At 47.1% G+C, this 22,515-nt stretch overlaps 2 protein-coding genes across 3 annotated transcripts in view; one reads left to right on the top strand and one right to left on the bottom strand.

Annotated features, from left to right (window-relative positions):
- The window catches only part of LEPROTL1 (leptin receptor overlapping transcript like 1), a 35,099-nt gene extending 32,819 nt beyond the window's left edge, over positions 1-2,280 (bottom strand). The window contains exon 1 of one of the 2 annotated variants that reach the window (XM_033915713.1): positions 2,061-2,280. In XM_033915713.1, coding sequence (XP_033771604.1) covers positions 2,061-2,076 — 16 coding nt within the window. In that variant the 5' untranslated portion in view covers positions 2,077-2,280. Of the gene's footprint in view, positions 1-1,736; positions 2,024-2,060 lie in introns of those variants that run through there. The other variant, XM_033915721.1, reaches the window with a different exon arrangement.
- Positions 2,281-2,685: 405 nt separating this feature from the next.
- The window catches only part of SARAF (store-operated calcium entry associated regulatory factor), an 81,194-nt gene continuing 61,364 nt past the window's right edge, over positions 2,686-22,515 (top strand). Inside the window, exons 1-2 of the mRNA XM_033915703.1 lie at positions 2,686-3,016; positions 21,813-21,991. Of these exons, the coding sequence (XP_033771594.1) occupies positions 2,941-3,016; positions 21,813-21,991 (255 nt within the window). The 5' untranslated portion in view covers positions 2,686-2,940. The remainder of the gene's footprint in view (positions 3,017-21,812; positions 21,992-22,515) is intronic.

Below are 22,515 nucleotides of genomic sequence, written 5' to 3' on the forward strand. Positions count from 1 at the left end.
CCTGACCTAGCTGCAAGCCGGTAGCCACGCGCGACTACGGTTAAAGTGGCAAAGGAGTAACAAACTCCTCCCACCGGCACCTCTCCAAAGAGAATGGCGACCTATGTAGCCCCTCACCCATAGAACGAGTGCGCTTATGGGACTTAGGTATCCAGGTTCTTCAGGGGGGAAGGGGAAAGGGACCTGGGAGCCCAGGTGTTGCCCCCCCCCAAGATGGCACTGTACAGCACCCATCCCACAGCTCCACCGAGGCCTGAGCCCCAGGCACACCTCTCCACCGAGGCCTGAGCCAAGTACTCACATGCTTCCGCACTACCGGAAGGCAAAGGGAGAAGTGCTTTGCTGCAGTGCACAGGGAACTGTGCCAGCACCCGGGGTTGGGCTTTTCTCCTTATGGGAAAGGACTCCCCAACCACCTCCACAGGAACATTTCTCCTCTTCACCAGCAGGGAGGGTGGGGAAAGGACCTGGGTGGGCCCAAGTGTTGCTCCTAAAATTGGCTCAGTCTGGCCAACACCCCTAGGCTGTACTGAAGCCGCAGCAACAGGAACAAAAAGCCTTCCATCCTCAGGAGCTGAAACCAGGAACCAGAATGATAGCAGCCTTTTCCCCAGATCCAGGAAACTGGTGCCGATAGCTGCAGCCAAGCCTGGCTTGAAATCCACTGTAGAATACAGGAGCTGTGAAGAACCCATCCATCAGCCTGCTGGAGATAAAATATACTGGTTGGCTAGGAGGCTGTGCATCCAAGATATACCTGAGGATAAATCAAGTGCTCTCTATCTCCATCTGCTGGTTGATGGATGTAATCCCACTAGTCTCAATTCATCTGCTGTTGATGACAAGGTAAGATAGATAGTGCACTTGGTGGAAGGAAAGAATTATTGTTGAACATGGGGGTAGAGGAGTTGAAGGGAAATACACAGAAGTGCAGAGGGGTGAGAAATGGAGAAATCCTGCAGATGGTGTAGACAGAGAGAGAAGAAGAAATGTTAAACAGAGGTGACAGGAAAGGAGAGAGAGATAAAAGTTTCACATGACAGTGGAGAGGAGGAAGGGAGAGATGCAGCATGGGGAGGAGGAAATATCTGACACAGGGCTAGAAAGAAATCATCTTTTATAAAGTGGCACTATTATTTAGTGGCACACTGAGTGTGATGAAGGACATTCAATTCCCTTGGGCTTCTTTGCATTCAGTGCATGCTGATAGCACAACTTTATAAATGGTAGGGTGACCAGATGGTCATGTCCTCTTATCAGAGAACTATCTGGGTGCCTGGATGGTTTCTTAAAAACATGCCACGGAAGATGCTTGCCAAATACTGACAAAAGCACCCACAGTCTCCTAGGTCTTCCCCTCTCCTCACATTAAAAGACTAGAAAGAAAATATGAAGAATAAGACACGTAGTAAAAACAGTAACAAAAACAAGTTAAATAAAGAAAAAACGTTTTCACAAAACCTGTATAGGGCAACATCGTGGTCACTTGATAAAGTGGTAATACTGTACATAAATGCACTTTCATATTTACAGCTAAAACTCAGTGTGTAAGGCCGGATGAACAAAGACTCTATTCCAACTTTTTTTTGGTCAAGACTCGAGCTTTTAATATTGCCGAGATTTAAAAAAGAGTTGTGCGCCTGATCTTTGAGGTGTTCACGCTCACCATATCTCATAACTGAACAACAAAAAAAATCTGAGATTTGTATGTTAAACGCCCATTCATCAGGACGTACCTTGGACACTGTCTTAACGATGAGAAGCTGTTATTCTTTCCGGTATTTACACACCTACATCAACGCGACTATGCGCAAGTCCAGGAATTGCAAGCACGGATCAGGGAAAGGATAGTATTTGATATATAAATCAAATCTCCAGCGTCAATCCTAGAGTCAGAAGCCAGGGGCGTACTCAAGGGAAACAAAAAAGGAAGTGAGGAAAATGTGCAAGTACTTCTCACGTCCCACACCGCAAACGGGGAGAGAGGGTCGAGTAGAACTAAAGAAAACACCCAGCGTACACGACGCTATTTGCTCCAGCTTTTCCCATCTGACACTCACCTTTAATGCCTGCCATGACGATGCTCACAGTGATGCTCCACAGACCCTGCGCCCTTGCTTTAATATTTACGGCAACCGAAAAAAGCTGCAATCAAAGCGAAGGATGCAAGAAAAAAAAAAATACAACAGCGATTTCCGCAAAACCATGAAAAAAAAACCCAAACGAAACTACAACATAAACCCAGTATCAAGACCGCGGAGCCGGAAGAGAGATTACAGTCGCAGGAAGCGCCCGATCACCACTCTCAACGCAGACGCCGTACCGCTCGCAATGCGTCACAAGTACGCAAAATACGTCACCTCGCCCTGCCCATCTACCAGTCCTGCGAAGCTGAAGGGAGTCTTGCGAGTGCGCTTGCGCGTAACCTAGACGCTATCTTTCGTAGAGTATCCGTAGGGGAGGATGCATACATGCGGCCTTTCTATCAGTTGGATAATCCCCGTGACAGACTACTTGTCATACAATTAGAAAAACTACGTTTTTTTTAAAGTGTGTTGAAAATGGCAGCGCCCTTCGCTTTATGTCTTTCATTCCCCTACTGATTCCCCGTGATCTCCTAGGTATCTGCAGCTTGATGAGCAATACCAGTTCTAACCAGCCTATATGACAGAGAGAGAGAGCGCTCGCGCGCGTGCGGGTGAAATGTGCGCGTGCTCGATGTACTCCGGGTGTGGTTGTAGCAGGTCGGCGAAGAGAGCTCCCTGTGCGTAGGGTGACGCAACGCCTTGAAAGAGCAACACGGCAGTGGAGGCAGAGTGCGGCTCGTATTTGTCCCGGTGTCTTCTGCGCTCGTGCTTTATTCGTGGCGTTTTGTCAGGTACCCAGCTGATCGATCTTTGCCGGCGGAAAGGATCAACCATCCTGGCGCATGAGGGGGCTATGGAGCAGCTTGCGGGTTCCATGATCGTTCTCTGTCTAGCGGTCTGGTCGTCCGTTCTCGGCTGGAATGAGGCAGGTAAGGTAGTAAGTAGGTAATAGGTAAGTTGGAAGCGTAGCTAGGGCTTAATGGGCCCCTGGCGGGAAAAAATAAGCTTGCAAGAGAAGGAATGAAGGGGGACTGGGGTCCGCCCTCGCCACAGAAGCCCCGGAGAGCTGATGGGGTAGGAGCGAGTACAGAGCCGGGGACTTGGTGTTGGAACGTGTGGCGTACTTGGGGAATATCTAAGACCTTATGGGTACTACCGCTAATTATTTCTATGGCGCTACCAGACGTACGCAACGCTGTACAGAGTCAGGAAGAAGACGGTCCCTGCTCGGAGGATCTTACAGTCTAAAAACAGACAAACAGGATGTCATGGATACAGTTAAGGGGAATGGTTAATCCGCTGACTGGGTTGGTGGGCAGTGGGGAATGGGATTATGGATATGTAATGTGACCATTCATTTTTTTCATCAAAACGGAATATCTATTAATATTCAGTCCCGCCCCAATTTCTTCCATTCATTTTCATGTACACACATCTTATGAATTCATAATGGTAAACATAAAATATAAAAATCCCCACAAAGCACACTGTACCCAGAGAAAATGTTAATTATCATTTACGAGTTTCAGGGTTTTTTCAAAGATGTCAAGGCAGATTACTTTAAAATATGCAATGTCACCTCAGTAACTATAGAAAAATAGACAAATATAGTGCAAAATATAAACAGCAGATATAAATTCTCAAAACAGACACATTTTGATCACTAAATTGATAATAAACTCATTTTTCCTACCTTTGTTGTCTGGTGGTTTCATGAGACTCTGGTTGCACTTCCTTCTGATTGTGCATCCAACATTTCTTTCACAATCCAGCCCCATCCCCTTTGGGTCCAGGTCTTTCTCTCTTTTCCCTCTGTTACCCTCCCCAGATCCAATATCAGTTCTCCTTTCAATCTTTGTTCCCTCTCTCCCCCCCTCTGTCTGAACCTCCCATAGTCCTGCATCTGCCTCCTGTCTTTCCCCTTTCGTCCAAGTCTTTTTCTCTGTAGTCTTTCTAATGTACTTACAATTCCCCCTCCCCTTTCTCTGCCTCTTTCTCTCCTTCTTTCCTTCCTCCCTCCTTCCCTCCCAGCAGATTTTAGCATATCTCTCTCCTCCTTTTTTCCCCTAAGATCTAGTATCTGTCTCCTTTCTCTTTTCCTCCTCCCAGATTTGGTATCTGTCTCCTCTCCTTCCCCCCTGCTCTGGCATCTCTCTCTCCGCTCCCTTCCTCCTGTTCTTCGTTCTCAATTTATTTTCTGCCTCTGTCTAAATTCTTTTTTACTTGTCAGTCCTCAATTTCCCTCTTTCACTGTGCCTACCTATAGCTTGCCACCTCTTTCCCTCACCCCTTCCTGTAACTAACTCTATCCTCTTCCCTCAATCCTGCATGTGCCTTTTTTTCTTTCTCCTCCTCACTTCCTTTCAGCATCTGCTCCCCCTGTCCCTCATACTTCCATTCAGCGGCTGTTCCTCCTCTCCCCCACACTTCCATTCAGTGTCTGTTTCCCTCTCTCTACCCCTTCCATCTACTGTTCACCCTCTTTCTCGCCCCTTCCATTCACTGCCCTCTCTGCTCTTTCCATCCAGTGTCCGCCCTCTCTCTCTCTTCCAAATGGCATCTTCCCTCTTTCTATGCTCTTTCCATAAACTATCCTGTGCCCTTTCTCTCCTTTGTACATGATTGATTTCAGCTCTGTTACCTCTCATTTTTCTCTCTCTGTCATCACCCCCTCCCCTATGCTCTGGCATCTCTCTCTTCTCCTTTCTTTCCTTCCCACCTAGAGAGTTGCGCGGGGACAGAAATCCCACCCGTCCCCGCCAAAGTCCCACCCGTCCCCACCCGTCCCCGTGAGGAATCCCTCCGTCCCCACCCGTCCCCGCGAGGAATCCCTCCGTCCCCACCCGTCCCCGCGAAGAATCCCCTCCGTCCCCACCCGTCCCCGTGAGGAATCCCCTCCGTCCCCGCGAGGAATCCCCTATGTCCCCGCGAGGAATCCCCTACGTCCCCGCCCGTCACTATAAACTACAGAAATAGTTATTTCATTTAATTATGCTACTGAATTAAAGGCTCTGGTAGAAACCCATTTAAAAATAAGCAAAAAGACTTTATTAATTTGGAAATATTAATTGGGAAGAATACATACTTTGTAAACGGGTTTCTACCAGAGCCTCTAATGTTTATAAATTTTTATCAACACAACTAATATACTACTTTATCCTTAAGCAAAAAAAAAAAAAAAAATAATAAATTTTTTTCCTACCTTTATTGCCTGGTTTCTGCTTTCCTCATGTTCTCATTCAGTTCCTTCCATCCACTGTCTCTCTTCCTTCTGCGTCTTCCATTTGCTCTGTTACTGTGCCTCTCCCTTTCTCCCCCCTCCCAAATTGGTCTGGCACCCATCTTTTTCCCTCCGCTCCCCCCATAGTCTGGCACCTCTGTCTTCTTCCCTGCCAGCGTCTTCTTCCCATTCCCTCTTCCCCATTTCCTTTCAGCGGCCTTCTCCCCCCCTCTGTCTTCCCCATGTCCTTTCAGTGGCATTCTCCACCCCTTTGTCTTCCCCAGTGCTTTCAGGGTCCTTCCCCCCCCTTCCTCCCGTTTACCCCATGTCCTTTCAGCGTTCTTTTCCACCCCTTTGTCTTCCCCAGTACTTTCAGCGGCCTTCTCCCCCCTTAAGCGTCTTTTCTTTTCCACTCCACCTTTCCTCCCTCCCTGCCTCCACCTTTGTGGCGCTTTTGCACCCGACCGACAACAGAACAGGCCCGGTCGGACAAATCTCCCTGTCCTGTAGCCGCGATCTAAATTACCTTCTTACAGCAGCTGGAGTAGTGAAGCTGCTGTAAGAGGTAATTTAGATTCGCGGCTACAGGGCAGGGAGGTTTGTCGGCCGGGCCTGTTGTCGGTCGATCGGGGGACCTGACCGGCTGTGCACATTCTTCGGGGCGGACCGCCCCCTCCCCCCTCCCCCCTCTTTCGTTCGCCATTGCCTTCTTCCTATCTGCCCTGCCGCAGCCGCACACAGCCGACCGGAAGTCTTCCTGATGTCAGCGCTGACGTCGGAGGAAGGGAGGGCTTTGCTTAAGCCCTCCCTCCGACGTCAGCGCTGACATCGGGAAGATTTCCGTTCGGATGTGTGCTGCGACAGGGCAGGTAAGGAGAAGGAGACTACCCTCGCGGCTCGACCAACCCCGCTGCGATCCAACCCCGCAGGAACCCCGCTACCCTCGGAGGCGTCCCCACGGGATCCCCGCGACCCTAGGGGGCGTCCCCACGGGATCCCCGCGACCCTAGGGGGCGTCCCCACGGGATCCCCGTGACCCAAAGGGGGAACCCGCGGGATCCCCGCGGGTCCCGCGGGATTCCCGTCATCCCCGTTCCCGTGCAGCTCTCTATTCCCACCCCACGGTCTGGCATCATCCCTTCCCTGATTCCTTGGCATCTCTCTCCTTTCCTTTTCTTCCATCTCTCCCTCCCCCTCCATGCTCTGACATCTTCTCCTTCCTTTCCCCTTGGTCTGGCATATCTTCCTCCTTCCCTCCATGCCCTGACATCTCTTCTTCCCTCTAAGCCCTGGCATCTCCTTTCATTCCCTCCCTCATCTTCCTTCTTCCTTCAGTACAGCAACACTCTCCCCAATTCTCTCCCCCCTCTGCTCCTTTTCCTCCTTCTGTCACCCAAGGCCTGGTGTCCTGGACTTCATTGGGCAGCAGCAGCATTCACAATTCATTGCTGTTTCCGGCTTCAGGCCTTCCTCTCTGTCGGGCCTTTCTTCATGAAAACAGGAAGTAGGCAGGACCCAGCAGAGAGGAAGGCCTGAAGCCGGCAACAGCAGCGAGTTGTAAACGCTGCTGCTGCCCGAAGAAGGTAATAGTGCCAGGCCTTGGAGCACCCGAGGCAGACCGCTTCTCTTTCCTCCCAGCTGAACCTCTGCTGACCCTCCTATCTCTCCCTTCCTTGCGAACCCTGCCGACCCTCTCAGCGAGATGACCGAGCAGCAAGCCTCTCTCCAGTAGCGTTGGCAGCCACAGCACGCTAAACAGGCTGCTTCGCAGCTTTTTCCTGCCAGTGAAACATCACTGATGACGTCATCAGTGACGCGGCAGAGGGACTCACTGGCAGGAGAAAGCCACAAAGCAGCCTGTTTAGCATGCTGCGGTTGCCAACGCTACTGGAGGGAGGTTTGCTGCTCAGTTCGCAAGGGAGGGAGAGATAGCAGGGTCAGCGGGGCCCGAGTGATGATGCTGCTGAATCCAGGCTGCAATCCCCTGTCCCTTTGTCCCCACTCACAGCTTCGGGACACCCTCTCTGAAAACGGGACATTTCGGTGTCCCGAAGCTGTGAGTGGGAGCAACGGGATAGGAGAACTGAAAAAGGGGCGGTATAGAACAGCTAGGTTTTTAGTCTGCTTTTAAACAAGGGAAGGGGCGTAGTGGACAAACTCAGGTAGTTGATTCCAGGCATAGAGGGGCAACTTGATGAAAGGATCAAAGTGTGTGGCGCAGTGGTTAAAGCTATAGCCTTAGCACCTTGGGGTTGTGGGTTCAAACCCACGCTCCTTGTGACCCTGGGCAAGTCACTTAATCCCCCCATTGCCCCAGGTATATTAGGTAGATTGTGAGCCCGCCGGGACAGACAGGGAAAAATGCTTTAATAACTGAATAAATTAATGTAAACCGTTCTGAGCTCTCCTGGGAGAACGGTATAGAAAATTGAATAAATAAATAAATTGGCAGTGGAGGAGAAGGGTACAGCTAGAGCAGTTAATCTGAGGAACAAAGTTCACTGGGAGGTGTATGAGGAGAGATATTGAAGGACAGCAGAATTAAACACACTTGTAGGTCAGTAATAAGAGCTTGAACTGTATGCGACGGTGGAGAGGGGTGACGTGTATACAGAGATACCATTTAGACTGAAAATACTTGGGGGAAGAGTCTCAAAACTTAACATTGCTTTTAACGTGGTCACTAAACCGGTTCCAGCCGGCATATGCGCTCATTGACACCTCTTTCATGGTGCATTCGCATGTGTCAATCGCTGTTACCGGTAACTCAAGTAAATTTAATGAACCTTTGCTACTCTCCGCCATGTGCGTTTTTGGTTTTTTGTTGTTTTTTTTTGTTTTTTTTACTTCCCTTTTTGAAATCTCTACAATAATGGCTGTGACAGTGACCCATCGATTTTTACCATGAAGTTTGAGAATCTTCCCCTGGGTATAGTATCTCCATTTTGATGGATTATGGGACTTATGTTGTCTGATTCTTCCCATTGAAATGAGTGCTGCAAGCCCTTTGGGACGTAAATTCAAAACTAGGACTGGCCAAAAGATACATACCATCCGGTCCAGGTGATTTATCTCTTTTTAACTTGTTGATTTGACTTAGTATATCTTCCAGATTCACCAAGATTTCTTTCAGTTCCTCCGTATCATCACCCTTGCAAACCATTTCCGGTTCAGGTAGAACTCTTACATCTTCTTCTGAAAAGACCGAAGCAAAGAATTACCCTCCCTGTGCGCCCCTTTTGTTCCTTGATCATCCAATGGTCCCACAGATTCTCTCACTGGTTTTCTGCTTTTGATGTACCTAAAAAAAATTGTTGTTTTTGCCTCTTTGACAAGGTTCTCTTTCTTAGATGCATAGCATGGATTAATGGATTAAAAAAAAAGCAAGCTAATTTGCCAGTGCTTGTGTCTCTTCTTATTTTCTTCATTTGGATCCTTTTTCCTTTCTTTAAATTATTTTTTGGCTCTAATAGCCTCATTCACGTCACCTTTTAACCACACCTCTTGTTTCCTCCTCTTTCCACCTTTGCTAATATGTGGAATACATCTGGTTTGCTGTTGCTGCTTTGGGAGTGAGAGAGGGGGGTTGTCAGGTCAGGACCGCCTGCCACAGGAGATGATTTTTTTTTTTTTGCTGGTTGGTTGAGTACCAGCTAACTGGGATTCTACTGAATCTGGTTTGTTAGTGTGTGTAGCAAGCTAGTCTAGGTGTAGGATGGTGTATAATCTGTCACCCTATGTACTTATTAAGGGCTTGAGAGAAGGCTAAGAGCCAGGCTTTTACCTGCTTCCTGACATAGAGGTAATATCAAATTAGATGTGCCCTCTCTAAGAATAAATTCCAGTGCATGGAGGCTGCTTCTGAGAAGGCTTGCAAACTAGTGTCGCATTACATAATTCCTTTTGATTAAGGTACACATAGTGATGTTCTTTGACAGGACTTTAGAGTCTCAAATGTGTATAAATGACTAACTTATTGTTTAAAGTGTTTATTCTGACCAATTTTGTCTGGAGGGCATTAAGGCTCTATGTTTGATTTTTAAACTTAGCCCTGAGTGTAGTTTTTGCAGGAAGGGTAAGATGTAGTCTTCCGCAGCTGAATTGGTTGGAGCTGATGCAAACCTTTTCAGTTTGACCATTGTACAGGGCATTACAGTAGTCTAGTTGTGATGTTATGGTATGGTATGGACAGTAGCTTCTCTGTTAACTGGAACGCAGCCCCCCCCCCAAAAAAAAAAAAAAAAATCTAAAAAATACTGTAATACTTTAAATAACTGGCGGAAATTTAAGTGTAAACTTGGCACGCCTCACTTGAGTATGCCCACGCTTTGCCTACAACATGTTCAGTAGTTTGTCTGGAACAGTTTATGGTATGGTATTAGTTAGGCCTATTTTATACTAACTCTCAAGCAACCAGATGGGGATGAGTTTGATTTCTGTCCCCATGTAACTCTTTAGTCAGATGTGAGAGTAAAAAAACGCAGTTGGAGCCACAAAACTGCTCATAACTGAGCACTGAGAAGAAGAAGCTGGCGGGACTTCCAGTTTTAACTTTTACAGAGAGGTGGAAATAACGCTCAGAAGCACAGAGGCTCTGAACAACCGGCATACCGTGGGGTCTTTCCCCCCGATCCAGTGTCGTCGCCACTTCTTGACTGTTGTCCTGCACAGAAGCAGACTCTACCAGGGAGACTTTATCCTGAGATAAAAGTAGCAAGGAAACTAGCATGCTATCCTCCCAGTTCATGACAGACTTCACCTCCTGGTCCAAGTCTGCGTCCTCATCTGGTCGCAGCACCTGTTGAAGGGACAACCCCTGCGCTACCACCACTGGTGTTTCCACTAACAGACGCTGAGGACCCTCACCAGCTCAAATAAACATTCCATATCAGACTCACAAAATCCAGTGTGAAACCTTGTACTGGGGGTCCCTCCGACCCTGCTGGTCCTCCTGGTCTCTGTGGCCCCTATGCGACTGCACTTGGCCAATACAGATTCAGAGTCCCAGGAGGGGACTCTTTTCTCTTGGGGACACATCTGAGGATCCCCAGACCTGGAGGACTCTGAGGAGGCTGAGCCCAAGGCTCCTGCCCCTCTTCCGCACACTCCGTCGCATGCGGGACATGGATGCTCCTTGGCCTATCATCCAGCACAAGCCTGGCATGATATAGGGATAAAAAGGTCTGAGGGAGTTCATAGTCGATTTTGAGCAAATTCGAGGGATTTGGAGGCAAATGGAGGCAAAAGAAAAAAAGTTTGTTTAAAATCCAAGATGGCTGTTATCAGAAAAATTGCATCAAAAACGGCCCGTGGAAACCTCCCTGAAGGAAATAAATCACAGGCAAGTGGTTTTGGAGGTGGGGGACTTGGGCTGTGGGGTTAGAAACCCTCAAATTCAACTTGTAGGGAACCCACTGATTTTCCCCATAGACTTTAATAGCCGTACTCACTGTGCCATGTTTGTCTGCCTGTTGCCAGTTGAACTGAGGTCAGACTGAACCTCAACTCCTGGAAAATTGAGCTGCAAAAGGGGGGAGGACCATGTAGCCGGCCAATCTGGGAAGGAGCTCACACAGTCTGCCCTCAAGATCCTGACTGAGTCGGGGATGTGAGCAGCTATGCAGGGGACGGCCCGTGAACTTTAAACAAACATAGAAATAGACAGCAGAGAAGGGCCCACGGCCCATCTAGTCTGCCCACCTTAATGTCCCTCCCCTACCTTTGCCCTGTGAATAGATCCCATGTGCCGATCCCATTTGGCCTTAAAATCAGGCACGCTGCTGGCCTCAATCACCTGTAGTGGAAGACTATTCCAGCAATCAACCACTCTTTCAGTGAAAAAGAATTTCCTGGTGTCACCTCGTAGTTTCCCGCCCCTGATTTTCAATGGATGCCCTCTTGTTGTCGTGGGACCCTTGAAAAAGAAGATATCTTCCTCCGCCTCGATGCGGCCCATAAGATACTTGAACGTCTCGATCATGTCCCCCCTCTCTCTGCGCTCCTCGAGCGAGTATAGCTGCAATTTGTCAAGCCGTTTTTCGTATGGTAGATCCTTGAGTCCCGAGACCATCCGGGTGGCCATTCTTTGCACCGACTCCAGTCTCAGCACATCCTTGCGATAATGCGGCCTCCAGAATTGCACACAGTACTCCAGGTGGGGCCTCACCATGGATCTATACAATGGCATAATGACTTCCGCCTTATGACTGACGAAACCCCTTCGTATGCAGCCCATGATTTGTCTTGCCTTGGACGAAGCCTGCTCCACTTGATTGGCAGACTTCATGTCCTCACTGACGATTACCCCCAAGTCTCGTTCTGCTACCGTTTTTGCTAGGATCTCGCCATTAAGGGTATAAGACTTGCATGGATTCTGGCTGCCCAGGTGCATAACTTTGCATTTTTTGGCATTGAAGTTTAGTTGCCATGTCCTAGACCATCGCTCCAGTAGGAGTATGTCGTGCACCATGTTGTCGGGCACTGAATCTTCGTCTGTTGTGCATTTGCCCACTACATTACTCAGTTTGGCGTCATTGGCGAATAATGTTATTTTACCTCGCAGCCCTTCTGCCAAGTCTCTTATAAAGATGTTGAATAGGATTGGGCCCAAGACTGAGCCCTGTGGTACTCCACTAATCACCTCCGTCATTTCGGAGGGGGTGCCGTTCACCACCACCCTTTGGAGCCTACCTCCAAGCCAGCTCCCAACCCATTTCGTCAATGTGTTACCTAATCCTATAGAACTCATCTTGCTCAGTAACCTGCGGTGTGATACGCTATCGAATGCTTTGCTAAAGTCCAGGTACACAATGTCCAGGGACTCCCCAATATCCAGCTTCCCTGTTACCCAGTCAAAGAAGCTGATCAGGTTGGATTGGCAGGATCTCCCCTTAGTAAATCCATGTTGTCGGGGATCCCATAGATTCTCCTCATCCAGGATCTTATCTAATTGGTGTTTGATTAGTTTCCATTAGTTTGCTCACTATCGATGTTAAACTCACTGGTCTGTAGTTTGCTGTCTCCATCTTTGAGCCTTTCTTGTGGAGTGGAATGACGTTAGCCGTCCTCCAGTCCAACGGGACGCTGCCTGTACTAAGGGAGAGGTTGAAGAGCGCGGACAGTGGCTCCGCCAAGACATCACTCAGCTCCCTAAGCACCCTGGGGTGCAGGTTGTCCGGCCCCATTGCTTTGTTAACCTTGAGCTTTGACAGCTCACCGTAGACACTGCTGGGCGTAAACTCAAAGTTACTAAACGGGTCAACTGAGCCAACCCTTGTCTGTAGCTGAGGGCCGAGCCCTGGCGCTTCTCGGGTGAAGACTGAGCAGAAGTATTCATTTAATAGTTGGGCTTTTTCCGAATCCTTTTCCACATAGTCTCCTTCTGGTTTCCTAAGACGTACAATCCCGCCTGATTTTTTTCTTCTATCACTGATATACCTGAAGAAGGATTTATCTCCCTTCAGGCTGGCTAGCTAGGTTTTCCCAAGGTAACAATCTCTCTAGCAGCAGACTTCCGCAGTGCGAATCTCATCTCTCAGCAGAAGTCCCACAGTGGGAATTTCTGGGCACTGAGCCTCCAAAGAGCACTGAGCAAAAATACCAGAAAACAATAAAATTGCAGAGAAGATCAAAACACTTATGAGCAACTTGCTTGCAGAAACAAACTGAAGGGGCAGGAGCAGCTTACTGGGAAGGAGGTGGAGCTGGAAAACATGATTGACAGTTTTCTGTAAGCAGCTTACTGGTTCATATATAAGACCCTAGCGTTCAGGACCACTAGACACATCTACAAGAAAGATTACCAAGGTAAGAACCTTATTTTGCTGTTTTCTATGCAAAGACTCATTCTTGGCATAATCTTAATATTTACAAGCAGATGAAGGTTTCGGTTTTTGAAAAGTAACTTTTGAGATTAGTTATATAATATTGGTTTGGATATATGTACTATTAGAAATACTGTATAAACTCGAATATAAACCCAAATTTTTGGGCCAAAATGGCTGTGTCTCATTTTATATCGTCTCACCCACCCCCTCCCAGACTTCTTGCAGGCCTTCGCTGGGCTGCTAGGTTCTGTACCTTGCCCCTACTCCCTGCCCATTGTACCGCCTCTCTGCTGATATTCTGCATGCTGCCGCTCCTTCTGTATAACCGTGTACCTGGAATCACTGGTGGTTGAGAGGTATAGCGGGCAAGATGAGCTTTCTGCACTCCTGCCCCGCTGCTGAGCCTGTCGCTGCTGCAAATTTTGGTGGTTTAGCTGTACCGAGCAGGAGTGCATTTCCTGCGCTGCTGCTCGGCGCTGAGTGGCTTCTTGAATGGCTGTGGCAAGTCTCACGAGAATTCACAGGAGACATTCAGGAAGCCACTTGGCGCTGAGCAGCAACATGGGAAGTGTGCTCCTGCTCGTTACAGCCGAACCACTAGAGCAGCAACAGGCTCGGCAGTGGGCAGGAGCTCGGAAAGCTCTTTCCTGCCTGCGCGGAGGCATGCAGGATATCAGTAGAGAGGAGGTACAATGGAGGAGACAGGGTGCAGAGCCTGGAAGGGGGAGGAGGCAGGGTGGAAAGCCTGGCAGGAAGGGAAGGGGGCTGGGTGCAGAGCCTTAAAGGTGAGGGAGGGAAGGGGGCTGGGAGCAGAGCCTGATGGGAGAGGGAGGTGGTGCTGGGTATTATTGTATTTGCTTAAACATCCATGTTAATAGATGTGGTTAAACAAAATATCTTTAAAAGATCTTAGACTATATCAGCCATATCCATACACGGAAAACTTAAAATACTGTCTTCTGTAGCTCACTCATCTTCGTTTTCTTGTTTGTTCATAATCTGAAAAAGAAATGCATGCTTTCTTGCTTTATCAGGTCCCAAATGATTTTTCAATTTGGAATGAATGAATCCAAAAGAAGAGAATATCATTTCTATGCCAGCAAAGGAAGCTACTGCTGTTTAAAAGTGAAATTATTACTTCAACAGTCTCTAAATCCAAGTGCTTAATAAATGACTTTCATCAGTTTACTGGTGTGACTCTTTAAAAACATCATCAACAAACATACAGTATACTGTGGTGTGCTGAAAAGTTCTTGGCCCATCCAACATCCTAAATTCTGAGTGTATTTACCATATTTTTCGCTCTATAAGACACACTTTTTCCCCCCAAAAGTGGGAGGAAATAAGGGTGCGTCTTATGGAATAAATACTAACTAACCCCCTCCCCTTCCCTCCCTTAATTTCTTCGTCGGTCTGTCGGTCCAGTGCTGTAGGGCAGGAGCTTTCAGCCTCCTGCCCTTCCCTCCGGCTTTCTCCCCAGCGGCAGAGTTGGAGTGGCAAGAAGCAGAGTCGGAGTGGCAAGAAGGCAGGCACAAATTTATCACTTCCTGCCTTGCCGCTCCGTGAATGGCAGTCCAGCATTGTAGGGCAGGAGTTTTCAGCTTCCTGCCCTTCTCTCCTGCTGTCTCCCCACGAGCGGCAGCATTAAGCAGGCATGTGCGAGTTTTTTGCTTCCTGTCTTGTCCCGTGCCGCTCTATGAATGACAGCCCCAGTTCTCACGGTGGTGGATTGGGGGGGGGGGCCCTGCCTGCCTGCCTGCCTGTCAGTCACTTGGCTGCTAGGCCTTCCTGCCTGCCTGTCGCTAGAACTGCTTGACTGCCACTAGGCCTGCCTGCCCTGTGCCCTGTCCCAGACTACACTAGACCACCAGAGGAGGGACAGGGTACAGAGCCTGGCAGGGAGGGGGAAAGAATGCAGAGCGTGGTAAGGAGTGTAGGGTTGGGTGCAGAGTCTGGCAGGGAGAATTTGGTTTAGAATGTTGTTTTTTTCCTTTGTTTCCTCTAAATCTTGGGTGCATCTTATGGTCAAGTGCGTCTTATGGAGCGAAAAATACGGTATTTTATTTTGCAAAGTGCCAGTATGCAGAATTGTAATTAGTGAATGACACGGTGACTGTTACCCGCGGGTAGCTGCGGGTAACCTGCCGAAATGGGGATAAAAAAAACCTGGTTGCCGCGGGTACTGGACAAGGCCATTCTTCGCCCTGTGGAGCAGTGAATTGCCTTGTCCCCGCAGTTAATTGAGGGGACGTGCACAAAATATTTGATCTCCGATCACACAGTCCAGCATCCCCCTCCCTCCTTCCTCCCAATCGCTGCGCTCCGGGCATCTCCTTCCCTTCCCCGGGGATTTTTACATTTTTCTCTCAACAAGCAGCTGGAGCCTTTCTGAAGTCGCGTGCGGCTGCTGGAAACTTCTCCTCAGATGCAACCGGAAACAGGAAGTTGCATCAGAGGAGAAGTTTCCGGCAGCTGCACACGACTTCAGAAAAGGCTCTGGCTGCTTGTTGAGAGAAAAATTAAAATTGCCAGGAAGGGGAAGGTAGGGAGATATTCGGACCACGGCGGACGGGAGGGGGCTGCTGAACCACGCCAAGGGTGGCGGGGAGGGGGGGGTGAGAGGAACAGACGCTGAAGGGAAATGGGGAAGAGAGAGTGGGGAGAAAATGCAGAACATAAATGGATGGAAGGAGGGAATAAAGAAAAAAAAAGGCACATGCTGGATTGGGGAGGCAGATACCAGATCTGAGGGGAAGAAAGGTGGAGAGAGATGCTAAAAACCACCTGGGGAGGCAAGGAAAGATGTAAGGGAAGAAGAGATGCAGAGGAAAGAAGATGGGTGCTAGACCAATGAGGGGGTGGAGGGAGAGATGGAAGGGAGAGGCACAGTAACAAAGCATATGGAAGAGGCAGAAAGAAGTCAGGCAGTGAATGGAAAGAATTGAATGAGGAGCAGATGAAGAAAGCAAAAACCAGATAACAAAGGTAGAAAAAAAATTCTATTTTCTTTTTTTGCTTTACGATAAAATAGTGTATTAGTTGTATTGATAAACATTATAATTTAATTGTTTTTTTTAAATTTAATATTCTTTATTCATTTTTTCATCTAACAACAAGTGCAACAAATATTAACAGTTAAACTTATACAATATCACTTGAGTATCTATTCTTAGTAATTTCACAATTAAAAATAAAAATAAAACATTTATAAAAAAAGCCCTGCCAGGTGAAGATCTCTTCCTCTAGTTTGGCAGCCAGAACTTTGATTTATAAAATGACAATTGTACAGAATATTGTTTCTTTTAATACTATAATAAAATAAGTTCAGTATAATACTATTCGAGGCTTGTGTGGATGGGATCAGGTGGTTTATGGGGCAGGGACGGGGGCTGAGCTCACAGGGACGTGGACGAGCCCACGGGGTGGAGACAGGGACAAATTTTTTTTCCCCGTGTAATTCTCTAATTGTAATGCTTTGTTTCGGCATTGTTTCAGATCATTGATTGAACCATGTCAATGAAAAGTGTGGAATTTTTCAAGTGTGGAACTCTGAGTAGTTATGAAGTTCCTATTCCTGCAGAAGAAAACTCCAAAGAAAATCCATGAATGTATGATGCAAACATTGAGTGACAAATGCCCATCCTACCCCACAGTGAAGAAGTGGTGAGCAAACTTTCAGTGTGGAGATATCAAGACTGAAGATGCAGCAGGTCTGGGAGGCCTCAAATGGTGTCAATGCCTGAAATTGTTGACCATATCTATGACCTGATTTTGGCAAATGGTGAATATCAGCTAAAACAATTGCTGAGACACTAGAGCTATCCAGGGAACATGTCAGGTGTATAATCCACAAGCAGCTAGGTATACAGAAGCTGTCAGCCAAGTGGGTGCTCAAATGTTTCAATGATAATGAGAAACATCATCGAGTGGACACTTCCAAGTTGATTTTGCAGCATTTACAGCAAGCTGGTGCCAACTTTTTAGAATGACTAGTTACTGTTGATGAAAACATGGTTAACACCATTATGGTGCAGAGACGAAACAGTCTATGTAATGGTGACACTCAGGTACTCTAAGGCCAAGGAAATTCAGATCATTGATTGAACCATGTCAGTGAAAAGTGTGGAATTTTCAAGTGTGGAACTCTGAGCAGTCGTGAAGTTCCTATCCCTGCAGAAGAAAATTCCAAAGAAAATCCATGAATGTATGATGCAAACATTGAGTGACAAATGGCCATCCTACCCCACAGTGAAGAAGTGGTTTGTAAACTTTCAGCATGGAGATTTTGACTGAAGATGCAGCAAGGTCTGAGAGGCCTCAGACAGTGTGAACTCCTGAAATTGCTGACCATGTCTGTGACCTGATTTGGGCAAATCGATGAATATCAGCTAAAACAATTGCTGAGTCATTTCAGATATCCAGGGAACTTGTTGTCATATCTGGAACAACTGTAACGACAATCCATGCATAACTTGTTAAGGAAAAGATTAAAGACTTTTCTCTACACCCAGTAGACTTAACTCCCAGCCTTCTTCCAATGGAGTGATATCCTTAAAACGCTATGCCAATACTGAACTTGCCTTCTACAATGCTAACCTGTAAAAGTAACTCAACTTGCTGTAAGCCGCAATGATTCCATATTGAAATTTGCAGGATATAAAAAGTTGTATTGTATAATCCATGAGCAACTGGATATGCAGAATCTGTCAGCTAAGTGGGTTCTCAAATGTTTGAATGCAGATGAGAAACAACATTGAGTGGACACGTCCAAGTTGATTTTGCAGCATTTTAAGTGAGCTGGTGCCAACTTTTTGGAATAACTAGTTACTGTTGATGAAACATGGTTACATCACTATGATCCTGAGACAAAACAACAGTCCAAGCAATGGCTACATTCAGGTTCTCGAGGCCAAGGAAATTCAATACCCAAAAGTCAGCAGGAAAGGGCAAAAATCAGCAGGAAAGGGAAGTGTTTTGGGATCAGGAAGGTGTTGTAATGACTGACCGTCTTCCAAGGGGCCAAACAGTTATTGCAGAATACTACTGTAACTTGCTTGCTGCTGTCAGTTCTAGTGGGAAGCGGCGCGGGACCAGGCAGGCAGCCTTGTGCGCTACTCTGCTGCAAGAGAAGAGCATTAGGAGGCAGTCGCGTCCAGCTAGGGAGGGTGCCAGAATTTAAAAAAGGTATGTGTGTGGGGGGGTATTCGCTCCATAAGATGCAACCTTATTTCCACCCACTTTTTTTGGGGAAAAAAGTTTGTCTTATGGAGCGTAAAATACGGTAAAAGAACTGAGAGAGGAGGTGACAAGACTGAGAAGCATCTATGAGAATGAGAGGTACATCGATGAAATGGTTCATGAAGTGTTAAAGATTTCCAGCAGTGGGGAAGAAGAGGTGGTGTTGAGGGAAGACAGCTGGATTCAGATTACAGAACCCTGCAAGATTGGTACTGTGACTCTACCCACCCTTGAACTGAAGAACTGGTATGCAGCCTTGGAAGTGGAGGAGATGAGACCTCTCAGGGAGAGGAAGGACCAAAGCTTGAAATCCCCAAACTTACTGGATTTGTGACCACTAAGGTAGTGGTAATTAGCAATTCCATTCTGAGGGGTACAGAAGGGTCCATCTGCAGATCAGATATGATGTCCCGGGAGGTATGCTGTCCAAGATGTTACAGAGAGCTTACCGAGACTCATCGAGTCTGATGACTATTTTCCGTTGCTGCTCATCCACGTTGGCATTAATGATACTGCCAGGTACCCCTGCAAACATATCAAAAATGACTTTCTGGCTCTGGTAGAGAAGGTGAAGCAGTTAATTGCGCAGGTGGTATTCTTGTCTATCCTCCCTGTCAAGGGTAAAGGCCAGGGCAGAGAAGCTCAAATCCTGGAGAATACGTGGATGGTGTCGAGAGCGTTTTGGTTTCCTGGACCATGGGATAATTTTCCAAGGGCTGCTGAGCAAGGATGTTATGCATCTATCAAAGAAGGGAAGAATTGAAGGGATGAGTCCTTGTCAGCAGGCTGGCTAATCTACTGAAAAGGGCTTTAAACTAGAAGTGATGGGGCAGGGTGATCAAAGCCCCCGAGGGAGTATAAGCCCTCAGGTAAGTAAATCACTGAATACCTCTGCAAGGATGGGAAAAGGGGGCAATGTCTGGAAAGCAGCATATACTAATGCTTGAAGTATGGGAAACAAGATTCTGGATCTAGAAGCTGTGATGGAAGAAGAGGAGTTGGATATAGTAGCGATCACAGAGACGTGGTTAACAGAAACCCATGACTGGGATGTAGTTATGCTGGGCTAGGGTAGGAAGAAAAGGCAGGAGAGGAGCGATATGATAGAGATATTTGCCTACGTGGCGTAAATGCGCATGAGTTGAGTCTTTCATGTGAAATGAAGCTCTAAATGAGAGGGCATAAGATGAAGTTAAGTGGTGATAGGCTCAGGAGTAATCTAAGGAAATACTTTTTTACAGAAAGGAAGGTAGATGTGTGGAACAATCTCCCGGAAGAGGTGGTAGAGATAAAGACTGAATTCAAGAAAGCTTGGGATAGGCATGTGGGATTTCTTAGAGAGAGGAAAAGATAATGGTTACTGCGGATGAGCAGACTGGATGGGCCATTTGGCCTTTATCTGCCATCATGTTTCTATGACTCCACCGAAAGAGCATTTGCCTTAATGCAGCAGTATGATTCAAGTCTCACAAAGAATGAGGAGCAGAAGCATCATCTCCTCTGCCTTGTTACTCAGTACAGAAGGACCTATCCAACTTGCTCCAAAGCCACACTGATAAATACTGACTGAATGTAAGACTACCATTCAGCGTTTGCATATAACAAACAGAAAGCAAAAATACTTACCTGTAGTAGGTGTTCTCAATGGACAGCAGGCATATATTCTCGCAACCTGCCCTCTTCCTCGAGTTGGCTTCTTAGCTTTTGTTACTGAACTGATGTTTCAGCGAGCTGATGTTGGGTGGGAAAGCGCTAGCCAATTGCCTAAAGATTTAAAGTGACAGTGCACTTGGTAGTGTCTGTACCGGGTTCTGTGGATGATGTTACCCACATGTGAGAATATATGCCTGCTGTCCTCGGAGAACACCTGCTACAGGTAAGTATCTTTGCTTTATAATAGACTTCCTAATTTGTAGTAAGCAGGAAAATTGGAGGAAATTTATTTTGAAAATCCTAAAGTATATGTCCTAGTATAAGCTTCATTTTCGAGAGCACTTCCTTTTGTCACCAATATGCAGAAAAAAAGCATGTTGTGCCTACTCTTACCCACATATAATTTCATTGGTTTTATAAGTAGCTATTTCAGCATATACATCTGTTTTAAGCATGTAAGTGCCCCAGGTCAATGTTTCTCAGCTTTTTGAAACGATGTACACCTACATTTTCAAAAATGTGTGGTACTCCAGTTTGTGCAGAGCTGGTAGTGAGGACATTGGAGAGGACCTATATTACCAAAAGAAAAGCTAGGAATTGTGTTATGAGAACATGCTTATAGCCACTGGTGGGGTCCTGATGCTGAAAGTGGAACCAATGTTCTGGATCTGAGCATCTGGTAGTGGTGACCTCCTTTCTTTTTTTTTAATGGAAAACTGGTTGGGAAATACATTAAGTTGACTGAAGCAGTGGCTAACAGTCTGTCTTCCCCCAGACTGTGAAAGCATTCCCAGCCTTGGCTGACAAGTAGGAGTATAAGCTTGACTTGGTAATCCAAAGGAGTTCATTTGCATGGCAGTACACAGCACTGTGTAGGAAGTGAGATTTTTTTAATATATATATATACAGTGGTACCTTGGTTTACGAGCATAATTCGTTCCAGAAGCATGCTCGTAATCCATAGTACTTGTATATCAAAGCACATGTCCCCATAGGCCACAATGTAAACTGAAACAATTCGTTCCACAACCAAGGTTTACTATGGTGGCCCATGGGTGGGTACCTGCCTGTGGATGCTGCAGCCCTTGCAGCATGGTGGTTTCCTTTCCCCGGGGTCCCCGTGCGGCTCTCCTCCCTCTTTGGCCGATGCCTCTGCCGTCCACCAGCGCCTCCCGGCTTCCGATTCAAGTCGGCCATCCTCCAGATGCATGCGCAGGACCTCTGAACTCCCCCGTCAAACCGGCGCTGCTCCAACAACATGCGCACCACATACAAGCATGCAGGACGTCCTGCGTGCTTGTACGTGGTGCGCGTGTTGTTGGAGCGGCGCCGGCTTGACGAGGGAGTTCAGAGGTCCTTCGCATGCGTCTGGAGGATGGCCGGCTTGAATCAGAAGCCGGGAGGCGCTGGTGGACGGCAGAGGCATCGGCCGAAGAGGGAAGAGAGCCGCATGGGGACCCCGGGGAAAGGAAACCACCACACTTCAAGGGCTGCAGCACCCACAGGCAGGTACCCACCCCTGGGCCACCATAGTGAGAGCTCGTGTAGCGAGTCAACACTCATTTTGCGAGATGAAAGTTTGCTGAATGTTTTGCTCATCTTGCAAAACACTCGCAAACCGGGTTACTCGCAAACCAAGGTTCCACTGTATATAGTTCAGGAATGGGTGTTGCTGGCAAGTTTGGGAGCAGATGCAAGAATCTTTTTTAAAAATTATTATTGGTAAACTAAATTATTACAGATGTGTTAGGTTCTGACAGATTGTTGACTGTTCTGACTTTGATACAGAGAAAGTGCTTCTGAAAGAGATCCAAGCTCTTACCCTCTACAGGGATCGCTACACAGCTTCTCGTCGCACAGCTGCAGTGCCCCAACTCAAATGCACTGGAGGTTCAGCTGGTTGCTCTGCCTTTGTCCCTGAGGTGGTACAGTGTCATAACAGAGGCTGGGATGGCTTCGACGTACAGGTAACAAATGCATAGATTTAATTAAACTGTATACTAAAGCTACACATATATTAAAATGTGTTGCAAAGATAGATTATATAAATGGGACTGTTTGTATGTTTCTCTTATACTAACTTGTGGGCGATATATATAGATATATAATAAAAAATCCTTTAAATTTTCAGGCTTTGCTAAATGAAATTGACTTACCTATGAAGCTCCTGCTATATTTTTCTGCTCATGACATCTTTAGGCAGAGAGACCAGCAAACCCTGAAAATTGACCAGGGCTCAGGGCCAGATTCTCAAAGCACCAGCAACCCCCCTTCCCCCGGTACCATTTTTAGAAGACCAACAGCAGGGATGCTCACTCCTTCCCGCTGGCCGGCCCGTCTCTTCAAAATGGCAGGCCTTCTTCTCATTGCATTCTGGGATGCACAAGGGAGGGTCCTAAGGCCCTGATTGGGCTTGTTGAAGCTTTTAAATAGGCATGAAGGCCTGTAACAATAGTTACTGTTCATACTGTGCTTCTCAAATTTACTCTTG

Source organism: Geotrypetes seraphini, chromosome 1 (assembly GCF_902459505.1).
Source record: "Geotrypetes seraphini chromosome 1, aGeoSer1.1, whole genome shotgun sequence".
Taxonomy (NCBI): Eukaryota; Metazoa; Chordata; class Amphibia; order Gymnophiona; family Dermophiidae; genus Geotrypetes; species Geotrypetes seraphini.